Raw genomic sequence first — 14992 nt, 5'->3', positions numbered from 1 at the left:
ATATTCATTTAACGTCATTAAAACGATGACGTGGCAACATCTGTGTCTTAAAAAAGCAAATTTTAACCCATGGCCCAAATTTGTCTGTTCACGAATCTGTAAAGCCCATTTCGATAACGATTTTAAAAGTCTTTTTATAAAAAAAAAATTATTCTGTCTTATTCAAATTGATAATACTAGTACTTTGTTAGAGACGGTTTCTTAAAACGTGTTACGTGACCCATGTGAACACGAGTATTCAAATCGGTTCATATTGTAATATCCTATACTACAATAAATTTGGTCTTCACACAAGAAAATGAGACTATGTATTATTAGTATAATATTTTTCAGGAATTTTGTGGGAAGAAAATTTCAAATCAATATGTATCTTGCCATCAAGAATTTGAAATTTTCTTTCTTTTTACTTGGAATTTTTAAAAGACAAAAGCTAAAGGTGGGAATATGAAGAATATAGAACCTGATTCAAAGCTAGAGAAGTCTTGAGTTTGGACCGCTGATATATATCACCAAATAGGAATTGATTCAACCATATATTTTTATATATACACGTTCAAAAACCAACTAGTTGATCAATATTAAGGTCAATTAAGAACTTTTTGAATTTATCTTATTCTTGAAATAACCATTTAAAGTGTACAAATTCATTGCTTAATCCATCGTTTCAAATCGACTTACAGAATTGTTGGATTCTTTTTCAAGAGATTATATATATTAAAAGAAAAGAGAATAATATACAAATCTTTTTATTCGTTTTTTTCTTGACCAATCTATCTGTAATGAATCACAGGTGCGTTAGAACTCGGATCCCACACACCTCCTTCCTTCACATACTCCATATACCTCGCAAACTCGGGTTTCGAAGTCGCCAAACTCTTCTTCTTCGTCATAGTCTTCTTCTTCTTCCTTTGGAAATGAACGTCAAAGAAACTGAACAAAGGATGAACAGAACCACCGGTTGGTTTCACCGTCGTCGTCGTCGGTGTCTTCTTCACCTCTTGATCCATCGGGTTTCTTGATTGACCATAAACACCAGCCGGAACGCTCGCGACCCTTTTCAACCTCGCTTCTTCCTCGCCGAGCTTTTCATAGCCACCATGGGGTTTCCTAGTGCTCATGGCTCTAAACATGGTCTCTGGTGTGGTGTGTATGAAAAAGGTGAATGTCTTTTTTTTTTTCTTCTGTTAGGTGTGTTCTTGAATCTTTCTCCTCCTGATGGTGTTTACTTTAAGTAGTAGGCCAAGTTTGCTTTGTGCTATGAAAAGGAAATAGTAGTTTAGTAGATCTGTTGACTTTTTTAACAAAAAAAATTGTTGCGGTTGCCTGTATGAGATCTCCACTCCAACTAACTAAATTAAATTTTTGTATTATGTAATTAATAAAGCATGTGTTATAGTGTTTACACACCCACATGATGTATAGACATCTTCTCGTGAATCTCGATCCGTCCCCTATTAAATCGCCGGTCAAATGTGTTTGATGCTGACTATTACGTCTACATCTTTTAGACAATTCAAATGGGACAATGGCTCTCTAGAGTTTTATATACTACTTACTTGTCTCGTGCAATACTAATTTATTTGTCTGATCCATCTACAACAATTTATAATTATTCTTGGACAGACTGAAATTTGTCCAGCTTAAAGGGCATAAATAACATAAGGGAAACATCTCAGAAACAATTAGGAAAAGAAAAATTATATCTCTAACAAGCAAGGTCCTTTTAAAAACCATTTTCTAAACTTAGTCCAAGTTCTTTATGTGTTTTTAATAATCCAAGGACAGATTGGCTGATGAAGCCCAAATTTTGCTGATATTGAAGTGACAAGTGAGGGAGATGATTAGAAAGAATTATATCCACACACTTGATAAAAATTAACCTCTATGTGAATTGCCTCTTGTTGTTTTTCAGCTATCAACGGTTGCTTTTCTGCATCGGTTGAGTACAAAAATATGGGTTATTGTTACATGAATAAGCACCAAAATTTTATAAGAGTCAACTTAGAAAAACGCTAGAAGGAGGGGTCGAACCTCCGACCTTGTGGTTAACAGCCACACGCTCTAACCAACTGAGCTATTCCAGCTTATTGTTCTAGTGTTGATTTGAAACCTTAATTAACATCTTTATTTATTTCTTAATTATTATTCTTTTTTTTTTTGTCAAACTCTTAATTATTATTCATTTAAAGGTCTAATTTTATCACTTTATTCAACCACACACTAATAAAAGAAAGAATCGTAATCCCAGATTGAAATACATTAAAAAAACAAAACAGATAAGATTGAACATATTTAGTGATGGATTCATGCTTCACGATTTTGATAAATTTGAAGGCCAAAATTTATATATATAAAGTATATATAATTCACTTCAAGTAGGTCATTACAATTCACTAGTAGTGTTACTGTTCCTCTTCATTGCTTGCTTGTTATTATGCATCCAAACTTTAAAAACCTGTCTCCTCAGATTCACCACCTTACAAAACTTATCAATCTCTTCTTCATCTTTCTTCTGCATCCTCCACCCTAATCTCTCTGCAAACTCCTTCATCTTCTCCTTTTGTTCTTCGTTGATCTTAGTTCTCACTCTCTTCTTCTTCTTCCTCGTCGTCGTCGTCATCATCATCATCAAACATCTCCCATCAACGTTCTGGTTATGATGGCTAAGAATCTTCTTCATATCCTCACTCGACGACGAAGTCCTCCGTCCAATCTCACCTGTTGGATGCATCACACGTGGCTGCATAGCCTTGTACGAGCTGTTGCTGCTGTAAAACGCCGGAGTTATCATCATCTGATCTTGTTTGTGTCCGTACACTTCTTTCCTGTGGAAGTTCCGGTGACAATTACAGGCGGCGCATTTTAGCGCACCGAGCGTGCCTTCTTCACCACCGGCCAAGAACTCGCAGCATCCGTCTACAACGTGTCCTCCGGTTGAGGCCGCGTGGTTCTTCTGGCATTCACGGTACTTAGCTGGTTGGTCGACACGTGTCCTCGATTTTTGGGTTTCTTTCTTGATCGGGAATAAAGCTATGGATGGATCTGCTGACTCTGGTTTGGCTTCTGGATCGGGGAACGGTTTGGTGTGTGCCTTTACTTCAATGGTGTTGGTTGAGATCATTGTTGTGGAAGTAATTGCATTACCTTTTCCTCCAAGCTCCATTGTAAATCTGACCCAAAAGAAGAAGACCACTTTGTTAGAATTAATAATAATCATTTACTAATGCATGCAATATAAGAGAAGGAATCTAATGAATTTTGGACTCACCTCAGCGACGATTATAGAGATGCTTTTTGTTATAGAGAAGAGTAGTGAGATGATATTGATGATATTGATGAAGAAGAAAAAGAAGAAGGAGAAATAGAAATTAAGGGTTGAATTAATGACGTATGTGCGTTTGCTTCCTATCACCCATCAAGTTTATTTCACATGAAAATCCAACAAAATATTGATTTAAAAACCTACTAGAGAGAGAGAGAGAGAGAGTGTGTGTGTGTTTGTGTGGTGGTGCCTCTTAATTTCGAGACATTGTCATATGTTTGTTATCTTTCACCACCTGCACCTCTGGTCTGGTCCATCTCCCATTATTGCATTTCTCTCCCTTTCTCTATTTTCTTTTATGATGATGGTGTTATTAATTAATGTGTGTCTGCAAAAAACCCTAGTTTAGTCAAACTTATTACCTACTCGTAAGACTTTAAAAGTGGTGAGAGAGAGGAAACTTATGGGTGTATTGAACTACTTGTTTAGATATTCATTTTTTCTAATTTAACCAAATTTTTTTTTTTTTTCATTTTAGTGACTGGTATGATTTTTGTTACAATGTTTAAGGTATGACTTGAAGTTATAACATACCATGATACCATTAAGTAAAGAATAAAACTTAATATAACAATGCTTTTCAATCCAATACATTCTCATAATATTATCTCTATTTATCAATCTTCACAAATTCTCTATGAGATCTAATTTTATGGTATAGTCTTATAGAATAAATGAGTATGCATATGACGTCGCCGTGTTGGATGGAGGGTTTGCATGGAGTTTGATATTAATTACTACTAATACTAATAGCTTCAATTTCCCATACAAATGAAATTAGGGTTTCTAATATAGGTGTTTAAAAATAGTACTAGCAAATAATCAGAGTTAATCATAGTCTTGAAAGAGAAGACATCCTAAATTATTGTTTTCTGGTGGGGAGGGTTGAAGAAGAATTAAAGTGTGAAAGAATGAAAAAGCTGGTCCACATAAGCACAACAAAACCTGCAACTTTTATTTATCTCCACATGCCTCATGTCTCTCATTTTCCAGCACAGCTGTGTAGCACTTTATGATCATCTTCATTTCTTACCAAATACTGAAATTAATCAATGGGAATAGATTTGCCATATATACTTAACTTTAAGAGGTTGAATTTTACGCGTGACACACACCTTTCGAGTTTATGGATTCCCTTCGTATGGATTAAAAAGAAGCAAAGTGCTGATTTCACACGTAACTTGGCAAAATCAGATCCACACTAGGCCTACAACTGATTATTGGGCCAAGCCCAATACAAGGAAGATACAACTACTGTAGTTGACGCTTCTCTATACAACAAATCAAAGCAAAATGAAAACCACATATAATACATGTTTACAAGTTACAACAATCACAGAATTATAACTAGATCTGTGGAACACGGTTAGGATACAAAAAAAAAGTTTTCTCTTTACGTGCTCAAATATACAAAAGAAAAAAGAAAACTCAGATTACTAGCCAGTGAAACTTGGAAGAGAAGTGATGGGAGTGGAATAGCTTATTCGTCACAGAATCAGAGTGTATCTGTCCGAGCCGACCAAGAACAACAGGGTCTTCAGTAATCATTACTGAAATGATTGATTGCAACAAATCGTACTACAACGAACGATATCGAAGCTTCACTGAGAGAAGATCAGTCATGTTACTAGGACTGTTGCTAGCTATAAAAGACACACACGCAAAGATAATAATAATACCACTTATGATGATGATAGGCTTTAAAAGAATTGGGAGATTTCTACTTGTATAAAGTAAATTCAAAAGCTACAACTTAAATGTCAAACTAACTAGCAAGTGTCTCTTATCCTTTCTAATCATGTAACAGTTCAAACTTCCAAAGTCAAGCATGAAACTTTCTATTAAGAAATCAAGATTTTCTATATTTCCTATCATCCTTCAAAATATTTGTTATCAATGACAAAGAGAGGCATTGTTACCAATTAGGGTGCTATTTGGACAATTTGGTCTTACGAGCCTCGATGAGTCTCCACATGTACCACGAACCAACGGACCTATAAGGACGCCATTTCTCACAAAGCTGCTGCATCTGCAAAGGACCAGGAAGATCTCTCAACCCATAAAGATCTTTAACACCTTTCCTCACACCAAGATCACCCACAGGCAAAACATCAGGTCTATGCAACGAGAAGATCATAAACATATGAACGGTCCAAACTCCAATCCCTTTAACCAAAGTTAACCGATCAATCAACTCTTCATCACTCATTTTCAAAATCAATTCATCGGAGAGCACACCGCTCTTGTACTTATCAGCTAGATCGTGGAGGTAACTCGCTTTTCTCCCGGAGACACCGATCTTACGGAGATCAACGGCGGAGAGCGAGATCAACGACTCAGGGAGAACACCTGATTCACCGCCGTCGAACAGAGAGATGAACCTATCGTAGATACACTTGGCTGCTTTCGTCGCGAGCTGTTGGTAGAGGATGGATCTCGCTAAGGAGAGGAACGGAGGATTGGCTGATTCGAACACTGGAGGATCGTTGTGCGTTGTGATTAACGCTCCGAGGAGTTCGTCGGAGCTTTTTAAGTGAAGGAGAGCGAGATCAACCGCTGATTTGGTTGATAGAGAAGGAGACGACGCGGTGATGACGATGATCGGATCTGACGATACTTTCCTTAATTTACGAGGTCGAAACGTGATTTTAGAAGAAGAACCAGTGACCTCTGAAACATTAGTAAGATTACCGGCGGAGATTGAAGAACCCGGTTTATTCACGGCGGTTAGGGTTTTACGGAGAGACATGGCGACGGCGGAGTTGATAAGTTATAAAAACTGCAGAATTCTTCTGTCGCGTTAAGCCAGACAAGTATACTAAATTGGGCCTTTAAGCGATCTCAATCAGCCCATTACCAAGCCCAGTTCCACCAAAATGTTATATATCCCACATTTGCGGTTTTGAGTTTTTTTCTCTTGACGACTGAATAGAAAAATATATTAATAATTTTATTTTATGGAATTTTTGTTTTATGATCGTGCAGAGAGATTTAAAAAGCTGGTGGAATTAGTACAAAACATGTTGCAGAATCGGTTCAGTAAAAAAATCTGAAAAGTAATAAGTAAGTTAATAAAAAAAAAAAAAAAAAAAAAAGAGGAAAATATTCTGTAGAGCACATATTGACACGAACAAAAGGTCAAGATAGAGGTGGGAGTAGTAAAGGACAAAACGACGGTCAAAAATATATAAAAGAGGGGGAGGGAGAGAAGAAACAGAGCATAATACGACAAAAATAAGTTCATTAAATCACTACAATGCTCTCTGATCCAAACTGAACACACAACAGTAACCTCCAAAACCCACACATTGGTACGATCAGAATCTTATATCTCTCCCCAATTCGACGATCAGATTTCAATCTTCACACTACCAAACTGCTATCCCCCAAAACTATTTTATTTTTTCTCTTTTTATTTCAATTTTCTAATTTTTATTAACAAGTGAAAATAATTTATTAAAAGTCTCTCAGTTGTGAAATTCAGGGACTCAGGTGGAACTGAAACTTCTCCGTTCAACTTCAAAAACTATATACATTAAAAGAGTTCTATCCTATGTCTATATTTTTGGTCTGTGTTTTTTTTTTCTTATGCACATCTTTCTTTCTATTTTGTTTTTGCTTTTTTTTTTCTTAATATTTTGATTACATGTTTTTATCACGAACACCGTTGTTTGAAGAATCTAACTGTATTAAATATGATTTTCATTTTTTAGACTAATGCAGGGAAATTTTCCATAAAAAGAAGGTTAAATTTTTTTAAAAATAAAATATAGAAAATGAATTTAAAATTTGACCAGAACGGTACTTTTATAGATAAACCATAAGTTAGACCGTCGCTATCAATAACATCAACATCGTCTCTCGATATACACTTCTAATGTTTTTTTTTTTCTCATAACATTTTTTTTTTAATTAGACATAATTAAACATGGAAATTTTTAAGAATCTAACGTCGTTTTCTTCTTTTCCCTTTCATCTGGTAAAGTCGTGGACAAGACTTGCCCTATCCGCCACGTTAAGCCTCCACGAAAGGCACGGAACGCCACCGTGAGCACCGTCGGATTCACCATTGTTTCCTACTCCGCCGTTGTAATCATCCATGAACCTGATCTCGTTTGCCGGATAGTTACAAGGAACCCTCTGCGTCGAGTGATGATGAGCCCACGGGGTACCATTGGTATTGTTGTTACCGGTGGCAGCATGGTAATTATTGTAGCCGGAGTTGTGATGCCCGTACTGATCGTTTTGAACCGGTGCAGCTCCGACGACGGTGTTTCCCGAAGCCGCCGTGGTTCTTCTTTCTTCCTTCTTGAAACGAATGCCGCATGCGTTGCATAGGGACTACAAATTCCAAAACCATCCATATCATTTAACCATTAATATCTCTATATATTTAATGTTGTTTCAATAAATAGAGCAATAGAGAAATTCAAAAAAAAAAAGGGTGATGAACGTAATTAGTGTCTCGTTTCGCAAATATTTGTTGATTATTTATAAGAAGTCGCATACTTCAAAAGAACTATATTCAAATAATTACAAACCATCAAAATCGTTCTTTAATGTTTCTTTCAATAAATTAAGCTATGGAGAAAGGGATTTATTGGTTCTAGTGAAAAAACAGATAGGCAAATATTCAAAACAAAAAGGATGAACTGTCACTCTTTTTGTTCTAAATCTTCCTTCTAATTGTTTATGTAAAAGACACATTCAAAAAAAAAAAATAGAATAATAATAATTTAGTCACCTTAGGGCCTCTAGGACCATTCCTCCATAGAGGAGTAGAAGTGGTGTCGCAGTTGGCACAGCGTCTGGAGAGAAGAGAATCACCGCCACCACCACCACCGGAACAACCGCGGGTTGGCTTGTTAGTGGAGAAAGGAGGAACGTTACTGAACGGCGTCGTTTTTGAGTTGTTGTTTTTGGTGTGAAGCAAGTCCCAGAAGTTGGAGATGCAAGAAGAAGCACCAGAGGAAGTAGAGCGTCTACGTTTCTCGTCCTCCTCACAAAGCCGCGTAGAAGGAGTTCCAAGTGAGAGAGTGCAGTCGACAGCGGAGGAAGAGTGATGATAGTCCTCGCCGGTCTGTTCGAAAACGCCGCCGTTTGGCATGGAGAAGACCATCGAGTAAGAACCGGCGTTGGAGGAGTTGTTGTTGTTGTAGCAGCAGCTTTGGCTGTGGTGGTGGAACATTCCACAAGAATGACAATACTGACCCTGCGTTGAAGTAGTGTACGGAGTCTGCATCATCGCTCTCACTCACTTCTCTCTTTCTCTTTCTTTGGAAACCCTAAGTGTGAAAATTTAAGAGAAGCTAAAGAAAATAATGGGAGGAGATAAATTAAGTTTGCAGGTTTCACGTTGGAGTGAAGTGAATGAAGAATGGAGAAGGGGTCTCACACCTATATATAGAATGAGACATGTATATGTGCTTTATATGCAGGTTTATATTAAAACGAATATTTAAAATCAATAGAATATGTGGGGACGCAGCTTTTTACGAAGTATCATTTACTCAAATGGGGTTTGCTTGTTTTTTTTATGTTTTTTTTTTTAATTATAAAATACGATGAAACGATGATATCAAGTTTCTTCAGACACACACAGCCAAGTATATTTTAATCATGGTTTATATTTTTCTACTAAGATAACACATGCTTGGTCTATATATATAATCTATGTGATTGTGTTGTGTGAATAATTAACTCAATTCGAATAGACCTATAACTAATAACCTATTTCAAGTTCGTTACGGAGTTGATTAGCCTTAAGACTAAGGATGTATGATATGATATGGAAATGGCGTAAACTGTAAAAATTATCAATATTAAATCAAAGAAACTGGAAAATGTATAAGTAACAAAAATGTCGAAACCATGTAGAAAGTAACTGATCTTGGTTAGAAAGGTGAAGGGTATGAGCTAGTCGAAGGACAGCAAACTTCAAAATGTGAATGCCAGTCTAAAGATGAACATATTCGGTAACATATGCTAAAAGCCTAAAACCAAATCATTTCTTTGCGTGCTTCTGAGTATTATAGATTTGAAGTTTGGTGTAAGTAGATATGGTAAATCTTATCGCGATGGTGAGAAAACGTACGACTTTTGGACCATCAAAGTTACAACTCTTGTTAATTCGTTATTTCTTTTTTAAGCAATTATTATGTCACTCACACACGAATGTTTTACTACATGTATCATGTATGATACTAGTATATGAAGGATTTGAAAATTATCGATATTTTTTTGGAGGATATTTATAACGTTGAAGAAGGAGAGAGTGTGATGTGATGTTGATGGTCATTGAAGAAGGGTGGTCAAAATTTAGCCCACGTGACAAGGGGGAGAGAAGAGGAAGAAAGAGTACAGTCATCACTGCAAAAATCTCCGATCACGAGGCTCAAATTATTATTTTTTTTTCTTTTTTTTGTTCTCTCCATCAAATTTATAATGCTATAAACCTCTGTCTCTTTACGTATCTCTCTGCCCTAACCCTGAATCTCACGCGCTCCTGCACTGTCGCGCGTGGTCTCGTCCTTTACTACTCCACATCGCAATCACACGTTCGATATCTGCTCAGCCTCATGTGGTTAATGATGATCCATGATGATGTAAGTAAAAATAACTTAGATTTGGTTATTAGATTTCTTCAAAACTTGCAGCTATAGCTAGAGTCTACCCCTACTCTTGTCGTCAACGAATACTAGTCTTCGTCTCTATATAGTGTTATTTTATTTCTATGGATTTTGTATGTTAAATGCTTTACCTACTAGTATTACTTAAACCCTTCCTTTTATTGAAAATATATGGACTCTCCGCTCTCGATTGGTAGAAGAAGAGCTTCAGCTAGATAAATCGGATGACCACAAGTATAATTTTATAATTACCGGGACACAAATTTAAATCTTTTATAGAAAACAATTAAAATAAAAACTGTTGATTTTTTTTCTTCTTTTTCTTGTACGTTTTCTGAAACGATTTTAACCAAAGATTTAGGGGAGCTGAAATAAAGCCTTGCAATTCAAATGTAAATGAAAAAACTAAAGACAAAAACAAAATTTTCATAAAACAAAAAATGGATAATCCGATCAAGATGATGGCATGTGTATCGAGATGAATGAATCGCTTATCACACAGTTCAGGTACTGATAACTGACAATTCATTGTAGATGATGTTGATTATGGTATGTTCTTCTGTATTATTTTCTTACCCTGTTTTACACTTGATTTTTATTTAAAATTGGGCATGTGATCAAGATGATTTACTCGCCTTTTAATGTTTATATCGCTTATTTCGACAAACAAGAAACAACGTACCCATGATTATCTTAAAACATAAAAGAGTTACTATATCAACTGAATATAAAACAATGTTAGTGACAACTTGTAAGCTTACGTGACTATCATCTTCTTTTTTTTGATTCGTCCCCTTACATAAGCAACAATCTACAATGAAAATATCAACGCGATTTATCTATGAGCGAGTCAACCTTATATATGTTTCATTAACGCATACGTACGGTTTTCCTATCACTATCTTCAGTGGCAAAGGCACATTGACTGTTATGGGTGCAATTGACACCAAAAAATTCTAAAATTGTTCTAATTTACACCAAATTTTTAAATATATATACCTTTGAACCCAACTAATTGAGAGTTTGAATATATTTTAAACCCATCAAACAATTTTCCTAGATCCGCCACAGACTATCGAACAAGTTTAGAAATTACCTGTTTCGTGTTTCACACATCAGCTGCACACTAATATCACCACTACACGAGCCAAATTTAACGATTTCAGTGTCAAACTGAAATCACCCACATTCATTTAGCCATTAATAATTATCATAAAGTTTTTTTAGTTTTAGGTTTAACATTATTTTGTTAATAATCTTCTAGACATGTATTTGTTCATGTGATGGAATGATGGTTAATTTACCTAATTAGTTCACAAAACTCTACACTACAAAGAGAGTAGTATTATTTTATTTTTGGGCAAACGAGAGTATTATATTATATATATATATAATACGAGAGAGTATATTATACATCACATTTTTTATAGTATTATACGAATTGTTAAATAGTATAATTTGTGTTCATAAATCGATTAAAAACTCATTTTACTAGAGAAAAAAATACAAACTAGGTGGTTAAATCATACATAAACACCACTTAAGTATAAATGATACACAAACAAAACAATCTTCCATTTTGTCGCGTTAGAATCACTCATAGTAACGTATCGAAAACCATGAGAATCCAATTCCTGTTGAGGTTTTTAATAAAGAGAAAACGAATTTGGAATCATAATGACATGAGAATATCCAAGAAGATTTGGAAGAGTTTGTAGAGTAACAAGAAAAATACTGCATGAAAAGAAAAGCTAATAGATTAGATTGTGAGGAACCCAAAAGATAAAGGGAAGAATCCCCTCTATTCAAGTGAAGTACCTTCCTACAATGATCAAAGCAACACCCCCCAATGAACCTATGCATACACATGTATATATGAACTATACATCTCTTCTTCTTTCATTCTTTTTAAATGTTTTATTTTTCACTTTTCATGTTTTCTTAGCTTAGCAAGAGAGAAATTCTGCTCTTGAATCTCGATGGGTCAAAGAAGGACTCTCTAAAAAGGAAAGGTCAAAGAACTAATAATACTCCCCATAAATTTGAACTAGTGAAAAGAAACAAAGAAAAAGCTATTTGGACCCACCTCTTAAATCATTATACCTAATAGTAATACCACATGATAACTTTTTTTTCCCTATAAGCCAAATTATAATGATATGGTACGAAGAACATGTATATGTTTCGATGGATAATCACGGGGTTTTATAATTCAGAATATTTGAGACTTATAATTTCAATTTATTCATTATGATGATTCACAAATATAAATATATATATATAATTATTTATGTGCATTTGAGTTAGAAAACTAAAACAAAAGGGTCACTCAATTTCTGATTGTGTAAATATTCCACGACTTCATCACCTGAACAACAGAGATCTTTTTTTTTTTTTAACAACGGAGATCTTGATCGCCGATAAACTTAAATGTCTCGTTATTAAGTTATCTCATTGTTTCGCAAGCCTCTTTTTTTTTTTTTAAATGATAAAGTTGTTTCGAATAGCAAGTTACCTATCAATTCATAACATTTAATTTATTTATTTTTTGAATATATATAAAAAAGGTGAAAATCAGATCGTCTTGAGATTGCCGAAACTTAGTTCGACTAATGAGACGACCACCACTTTCCAAAAGATGCTCTGTCGAACGTTTATATTTATACAATTTATAACTCTAATTATTGTACGTAACCTATATTTATAGTAATTTGATAAACTCGAAACATAAAACCGTGATTACCCCGAGACACATAGCGTTACGTTTCGCCACTACATGCAAAGCTACTTACATCTCTCACGCGACCCAACCACCCGTGATTAAGACGCTACCACCCGCCTACACGTTCTAAACTCACGGGCCTTAACGGCGCGTGGTTGGATAGTGAATTTTGAGTAAACCAACCAATTTCTCACTAATGCTCATATATAAACTACGTAATTAACTACTACAGTATGGTACAAGATCGGCTTTCTGTAATTATACTCCGGGATTTGCTTTATTTGGAAATTTAATTTGTTTTTCAGTAGTATATTTTGAATTAAAATACCTCAAAAACATCTCACCAATATTTTTTTTTAGAAATTGGATGTATGTTTTATTGACTCATTTTCTATTTTTATATCTATATATTTCTGAATATGAAATGACAATTCATAATCTAAACTACTAAGTCCTTTTTCCAATTTTTATACCACAAAATTTGATATTAAATATTATGGATGAAATGACAATCCAATACTATAGTAGTATTTCTTAATTTAAGTAATACAAATTATTTTATGGTTCGTTTAAAGGTTGAAAAACAAAAAGAGAGGAAAACAAACGAGCTCTAGATCATTTGCCAATACTCTATGTTTAAATCTTGCAATAAACTATTTTTTCTCTTAAAATGTCATTTTCTATGAGATAGATTTTATAACACACATTTAATTATAGTTACAGCAAGTTCGTATATGCAAACATTTAGATGTTTTACTCGTTTTTATAACTCACTCGATTTTAAATACATTCTACAATACTTATAAAGTATTTTGACGTATGCGAGTTTGCGTGGACAAGAGTTAATTTACACAACTCTAAAAAGGAAGAAAAACACAAACGGCTATACGCAAAACAAAAAGAAGACCGGCTCGTAGTCCAGTGCGAAAGCAATAAAACTACACGGTGTTTGATGGGATGATGCAACGATGATGATGTTTGGATTCGGTGGGAACCACAACGTTCCGAAAAAAATATCGCGAGTTCCGAGACAGAGATCGTGTTTTTTGGTGACGACGACGACGAGTAGTCTGATTACTTGAATTAATCCTTTTGTCGTTAACCAGGTTCGCCACGTGGACACTAGCCGCGAGATTTAATTCTCCTCCGCATGCATGCATGTTAAAGGAGAGCAATCTAATGATAAGTCATTAAACAACAACAACTAAATTTGTTTAACTGTAGACTAACTTTTATTTTAATTTAATGTAAGTATGTGTTGGGTTTAGGAGTCGTCTTGGTCACATTAATTGTATAAAAAAAAACATTCCTCAAAAGTTACAAAACACGACTGGAATGTTTTCTCATCTCTGCCCTTTTGATGGATTCTGCTTTCTCTTTATTGTTTTATTTTATTTTTGAAAATTCTGTTTGTATGGTATGCGTTCTTAAAAAATGTAAAAATCATTATAGGGGCTAACTAAGAATGCTTTCTGCTTTTGAATTATTATACACACTTCTTAAAAACTAGTAATGTGTATATATTGTTGTTTATGCTCTATTAATTGGTGGTAAATCTATAGATTGAGTTTCCTATATGAAATCGAATATGTTCTTGAGTGGAAGGGTTGTTTCAGTCTACTATAGAAAACTGTACTATATCTTCTTTGTGCAAAACGTTATAATGTATTTGTCATTTACAATCACTTGTTAAGATGTTTACAATTTAATTATACTACTACTTTTTTTTTTTTTGGTTATGAGGACTTATACTGAGAGACTAAGTTGGAATTTAAGAAGTCTACATTTGCAACGTTTCCCTCGATTTACTTATTATTATCTTTCAAATTAGCCCCGTGAATTTTTTAATAAAACGGTTAATAGAAAGATACAAATTCCAGCTGTCATATGTTAAGACCAGATTTTTTTTTTTGGTCTACGGCTCCTGTAACTTCATGTTGTCCCCTCGAAAGCGTCTCTACTCTCTTCACATTTCCTAGAGATTTATGTTATGAACTGTTCTGTATCTTTTTTTTTTATAAAAGACTTCAGCTACAGTTTTTGTATTCGGTCAACTAATATATGGTTTGACTGTAATATAGGAGTATAGCTCTCCAGTTTTGATTTTTTTTAAAAAATAAAAAATTAAGAAACACAAATTAATCTTAACATTTGTCAAAAAAATAAAAAAATTTAATCTTAACACAAAGTAAAATATACTAACAATTTTGGTGTTGGTAAAGGCATAAAAATAGCTTAACTCTAATATTTGTTACTTACACAAAATTCAAATGTTCATTGTGTTTAATAAACTCTTATATTTGAAAATCTCAGGGGATA

General features: G+C 34.4%; 4 protein-coding genes and 1 non-coding gene across 6 annotated transcripts; all 5 read right to left on the bottom strand.

The window, feature by feature from the left end:
- Window positions 1-596: 596 nt before the first annotated feature.
- On the bottom strand, window positions 597-1256 carry LOC147938911 (uncharacterized). Its single transcript, XM_087467546.1, has one exon. The coding sequence runs from the start codon at window positions 1128-1130 to the stop codon at window positions 771-773; it is 360 nt and encodes a 119-aa protein (XP_087323672.1). The 5' UTR covers window positions 1131-1256; the 3' UTR covers window positions 597-770.
- Window positions 1257-2010: 754 nt separating this feature from the next.
- On the bottom strand, window positions 2011-2084 carry TRNAN-GUU (transfer RNA asparagine (anticodon GUU)). Its single transcript has one exon. It is a non-coding gene; the product is annotated as a tRNA-Asn (tRNA).
- Window positions 2085-2317: 233 nt separating this feature from the next.
- LOC104710054 (zinc-finger homeodomain protein 7) lies at window positions 2318-3561 on the bottom strand. Its single transcript, XM_010426587.3, has 2 exons — window positions 3269-3561; window positions 2318-3170 (listed from the first exon to the last, which is right to left on the bottom strand). Exon 2 carries the CDS (start codon window positions 3161-3163, stop codon window positions 2384-2386), a length of 780 nt encoding a protein of 259 aa, XP_010424889.1. The 5' UTR covers window positions 3164-3170; window positions 3269-3561; the 3' UTR covers window positions 2318-2383.
- A 1035-nt stretch (window positions 3562-4596) lies between these two features.
- On the bottom strand, window positions 4597-6264 carry LOC104710055 (DNA-3-methyladenine glycosylase 1). 2 transcript variants are annotated; one of them, XM_010426589.3, is made up of 2 exons: window positions 5242-6264; window positions 4597-4965 (listed from the first exon to the last, which is right to left on the bottom strand). In XM_010426589.3, the coding sequence occupies exon 1, from the start codon at window positions 6069-6071 to the stop codon at window positions 5253-5255; it is 819 nt and encodes a 272-aa protein (XP_010424891.2). In that variant the 5' UTR covers window positions 6072-6264; the 3' UTR covers window positions 4597-4965; window positions 5242-5252. The 2 variants fall into 2 exon arrangements, with proteins under 2 accessions (XP_010424891.2, XP_010424890.2); XM_010426588.3 differs by having other exon boundaries at window positions 4597-4926.
- An 839-nt stretch (window positions 6265-7103) lies between these two features.
- On the bottom strand, window positions 7104-8737 carry LOC147938909 (GATA transcription factor 18). Its single transcript, XM_087467543.1, has 2 exons — window positions 8067-8737; window positions 7104-7663 (listed from the first exon to the last, which is right to left on the bottom strand). The coding sequence occupies exons 1-2, from the start codon at window positions 8565-8567 to the stop codon at window positions 7295-7297; spliced, it is 870 nt and encodes a 289-aa protein (XP_087323669.1). The 5' UTR covers window positions 8568-8737; the 3' UTR covers window positions 7104-7294.
- Between the last annotated feature and the right edge of the window lie 6255 nt (window positions 8738-14992).

Source organism: Camelina sativa, chromosome 9 (genome assembly GCF_030686135.1).
Source record: "Camelina sativa cultivar CO46 ecotype springtype chromosome 9, ASM3068613v1".
NCBI lineage: Eukaryota > Viridiplantae > Streptophyta > Magnoliopsida > Brassicales > Brassicaceae > Camelina > Camelina sativa.
Note: the sequence above shows the minus strand (reverse complement) of the source record. Positions and strands in the feature narration are given on the sequence as shown.

Bases quoted from the DNA above. Each gene is read 5' to 3' on its own strand.
- LOC104710055 (XM_010426589.3), bottom strand. From the start codon at position 6,071: ATGTCTCTCCGTAAAACCCTAACCGCCGTGAATAAACCGGGTTCTTCA.
- LOC104710054 (XM_010426587.3), bottom strand. From the start codon at position 3,163: ATGGAGCTTGGAGGAAAAGGTAATGCAATTACTTCCACAACAATGATC.
- LOC147938911 (XM_087467546.1), bottom strand. From the start codon at position 1,130: ATGTTTAGAGCCATGAGCACTAGGAAACCCCATGGTGGCTATGAAAAG.
- LOC147938909 (XM_087467543.1), bottom strand. From the start codon at position 8,567: ATGATGCAGACTCCGTACACTACTTCAACGCAGGGTCAGTATTGTCAT. The intron at 7,664-8,066 runs GTGACTAAATTA...TGGAATTTGTAG, and splicing joins ATGGTCCTAGAGGCCCTAAG to TCCCTATGCAACGCATGCGG.